Source organism: Boleophthalmus pectinirostris, unplaced genomic scaffold, assembly GCF_026225935.1.
Source record: "Boleophthalmus pectinirostris isolate CB_2022bp ecotype Guang Dong unplaced genomic scaffold, ASM2622593v1 HiC_scaffold_497, whole genome shotgun sequence".
Taxonomy (NCBI): Eukaryota; Metazoa; Chordata; class Actinopteri; order Gobiiformes; family Gobiidae; genus Boleophthalmus; species Boleophthalmus pectinirostris.
The window spans coordinates 5,941-9,486 of NW_026571402.1; the positions used below are offsets into that span (position 1 = coordinate 5,941).

The 3,546-nt window shown below is 35.3% G+C and overlaps 1 protein-coding gene across 1 annotated transcript; it reads left to right on the plus strand.

Annotated features, from left to right (window-relative positions):
- The first annotated feature begins 875 nt into the window (after positions 1–875).
- Positions 876–3,335, plus strand: cetn3 (centrin 3). Its single transcript, XM_020926559.2, has 5 exons — positions 876–1,000; positions 1,421–1,556; positions 2,521–2,635; positions 2,713–2,904; positions 3,070–3,335. Exons 1-5 carry the CDS (start codon positions 984–986, stop codon positions 3,111–3,113), a joined length of 504 nt encoding a protein of 167 aa, XP_020782218.1. The 5' UTR covers positions 876–983; the 3' UTR covers positions 3,114–3,335.
- Positions 3,336–3,546: the final 211 nt, after the last annotated feature.

A 3,546-nucleotide genomic window follows, 5' to 3' on the forward strand; every position in this document is an offset into this window, starting at 1 on the left:
TATATACACATGGTACTCAGTTTTTTTTAGTATTTTTACTTGAGTAACTTTTTAAAGAAATTGTAGTCAGAGTACTTTTCTTGCAGCATACTTCCTACTTGAGTAATATTTTCATTGAAGTTACATTGCTCTTACTTCAGTTTTATTTAGTCTCCCCACTGTGAATAAATCTACAGTGACAAGCTTTATGTTGGCAATATTAAATCATTTGAACATGTGTGTTTCTTGCACAGCTCCTTCAGATACGATTTAGTTTTATCATTTTTGTAGACCTTCCTACTCTTTGAAAATACCATATTTTGTGTATTATTTCATGTTTTGGCCACTAAATTGCAGTCACTTCAAATTGTAAAGCTTTACGTCTGAAAACTCACAAAATTGACTCAAACAACGAATTTTCAGGAGAGTGTGAGTATTACGAGCACTCCTGTTTAGGTGTTTGATGTTCAACAAAAAAGGTGAGGGACTAACTGAAAAAAAAACAAAAAACTGTCGGCTAATGCTTGTTATTAATAATCTTAATAATCTGTTTTCTTGTATGGTTAGAATAATTAGTTTATAATAACCTGTATGTACATATGCAATAAATTTAATTAAGAAAAAAATAAATAAATAGAGCCATGCTTTTAACCTCATGGGCATTGGCAACAAATTTTCACTAGAGGTCCCTATTGAACTTACTTTCCGTGGTAAAGAAAGTGAGGAGATGATAACACAGTATTAATCATACCAGATTTTAACATTGGATGTTGAAACAATATAACACTACTACAAAATTAGGTTAACCATCAAGGTATTCATATTAATTAACGCATTCATACTTCGGTTGACAAAAACCAATCAGCGCTTACTTTACTGTTGCCTAGTAACTACAGACCAATAGAGATGATTTGTGTGAGCGAGCGCGGATAAAGGGATTTGTTGTGTTTCTTTGGATCAGTGGTTTGAATTTGAGACCCGTGCATATATTGTATTGTTATACAATGAGTCTGTCCCTGAGGTAAACCGGTTACATACATTTTTACTTAAATCAAATGCATGTAGCATGTTACAAGGCTTTGTTTTAGATAGCTATCTTCTATGCTAAGGTTGGGGATAGCACACCCTTGATTGCTCTTTGTGGTGTTGATGTTTATTGACTGATTTGTTACAATACTACCACTACTGATCCGACAGTAATAATTTATACTCTCGCCAAACACGTTAAAGAGTCGTAATGTATCTTCAGGTAGAAGGTCCGCCACCAGCTTGTCTCATTATGCTAGCGCCCCTTGCCTGTCTTTATGCAGTTAACGTTAGAGAGGTTTAAAGTCATACTGAACATTTTAAAAGTTACATATTGCATCTGTAACATTACACCATGGATCAATTAATGCTTGTTCCAAATCAGTTCAACGATGCTTTTTTTTTTTTTTTCCAGAACTGAGCTTGCTGTGGACAAAACTAAACGCAAGAAAAGAAGAGAGCTCACTGAAGATCAGAAACACGAAATTAAAGAGGCGTTTGAGCTGTTTGACACGGACAAAGATAAAGAGATTGACTACCATGAACTTAAGGTAGCTCATGCTAGTCATGTAGTACTTTATAGTCATTATGTCTCCAGTAACTATTAGCAGTAGGGCTGGCCAATAAAATTTTTCTAGAACCAAGCTCATGATTTCACAAATTCATGCAGTTAGTAACTTTATACTTTATTTAGATGTCATTAAAGCGCTCAACTACTTCTGAGAGTCCACAATGGTTTAATTCACGTATCACTCATGACCATAGACTGTATATATATATGCACATAGGTAACACACCAGCTACTGCGTTCCAAACATGGATCTATTAAAGGGTTCCAAACAGAACGTGAGCATGCGGGCATTTCCAGCTCCTTCTGACCCTGCTCCCATTGACTTACTTTAGAATATTATGGCTCCTCTCTGTAACTGCTGCTGTGAGCCTCGTTATTTTGGTCCTAAAATGTTCGTATTAACTCACTCTACATGATCCTGGTGTTTTTGGGTTTTTTTCCTGCTATTTTGTCCATTAAAAAAATCCTATTCATAACATGGAGCCTGCCTCCAAATTCACCCCTATAATTGTTAGCATTGTGAGCTTCATTTGAGTGGCGCTGAATGCTATGGGTGACCTCACACTCGCTTAGGCCACTTTTTTATATAGTCTATGCCATAGACTGTATATATACAGTCCATAGACATATAATATCTATAATACAGTCTATGGTTTATGCTCATGACAGAGGCTGACCAATAGGAGGAATGCATTAGAAAAATGTCTGCTTGAACATAGAGCTGCATTTAACAAAATAAGTAATGACTCAAGATCAGACAGTATAAGTAAAAATCAGAGGGATCAGACCTCAATTTGATTTTAAGCCCAAGTAGTACATCACTAGTAAGTAACATTATTAAGTAATTGTTTATGCACATCATGCTATAATTGTTCAGTAATAAAAGTTTGCATTTTGGTGTTCTTAAGCATCTTTACTAATTACAAAGTATATGACCACCGCAGGTTGCAATGAGAGCGCTTGGATTTGAAGTAAAAAAAGTGGACGTTTTAAAAATACTAAAAGACTACGACAGAGAAGGAAATGGAAAGATTACATTTGAGGATTTTAATGAAGTTGGCAAGTATTTTGTATTTTTTGTGTTTTAGCTTTTTTTAAATGGCAAGTCTTGTAACTGTACAATCTCTTTTCTACAGTAACAGACCGAATATTGGAACGAGACCCAAAGGAAGAGATCTTAAAAGCTTTCAGATTGTTTGATGACGATGAATCAGGGAAAATCAGTCTGAGGAACCTGAGACGGGTCGCACGGGAACTTGGAGAAAGCATTAGTGATGAAGAGCTGCGAAGCATGATTGACGAGTTTGATATTGACGGAGATGGTGAAAGTAAGTGACCCCACCTACACTACACGACTACCTTTGCTAGCTGAGTTATAAATATAACACTGTAGTAGTGAATGTCAATTAAGACAGCAGCCTGAAAATAGTACTGGCTAGTAGGCAGTAACTACTCTTTCTGACACAATCTCTTTTTTTGTCTGTCTCTGTCAGTAAACCAGGACGAATTCCTTGCAATTATGACAGGAGAAACCTAATCCTTGTCTGGAAAACTCTGATGACCTTTTCTGAACAGTTGGATATCTTATTTGAGACATCTCTATGTAAATAACTGAACCAATTGTAGATTTTCATGGGCATTCACCTCATTGTTTTTATAATGGGATCATCTCCACTGTCAAGAAAAAATACTTGTCTTGTGTCTCATGTCCATTAATTAAGCATGCATTAAATATTTTACAGTACCTTCTCTGGTGAAATATTGTGTATGTCTGTCAAAAGTGTGTTATTGTATTTTATTATTATTATTTTTTTTTTTTATTATTAAATTTGACAAAAACTGGGGCTTTAATACTTAAATATTATACTCTAGTTGCCCGCTAGAGGGAGCAACAAGTTTTGAGTCAGAACCATTACCGTCAGAACTAATCACATCTAACACAAAGTTTCCAGGGACTGCAGATGTAAAAT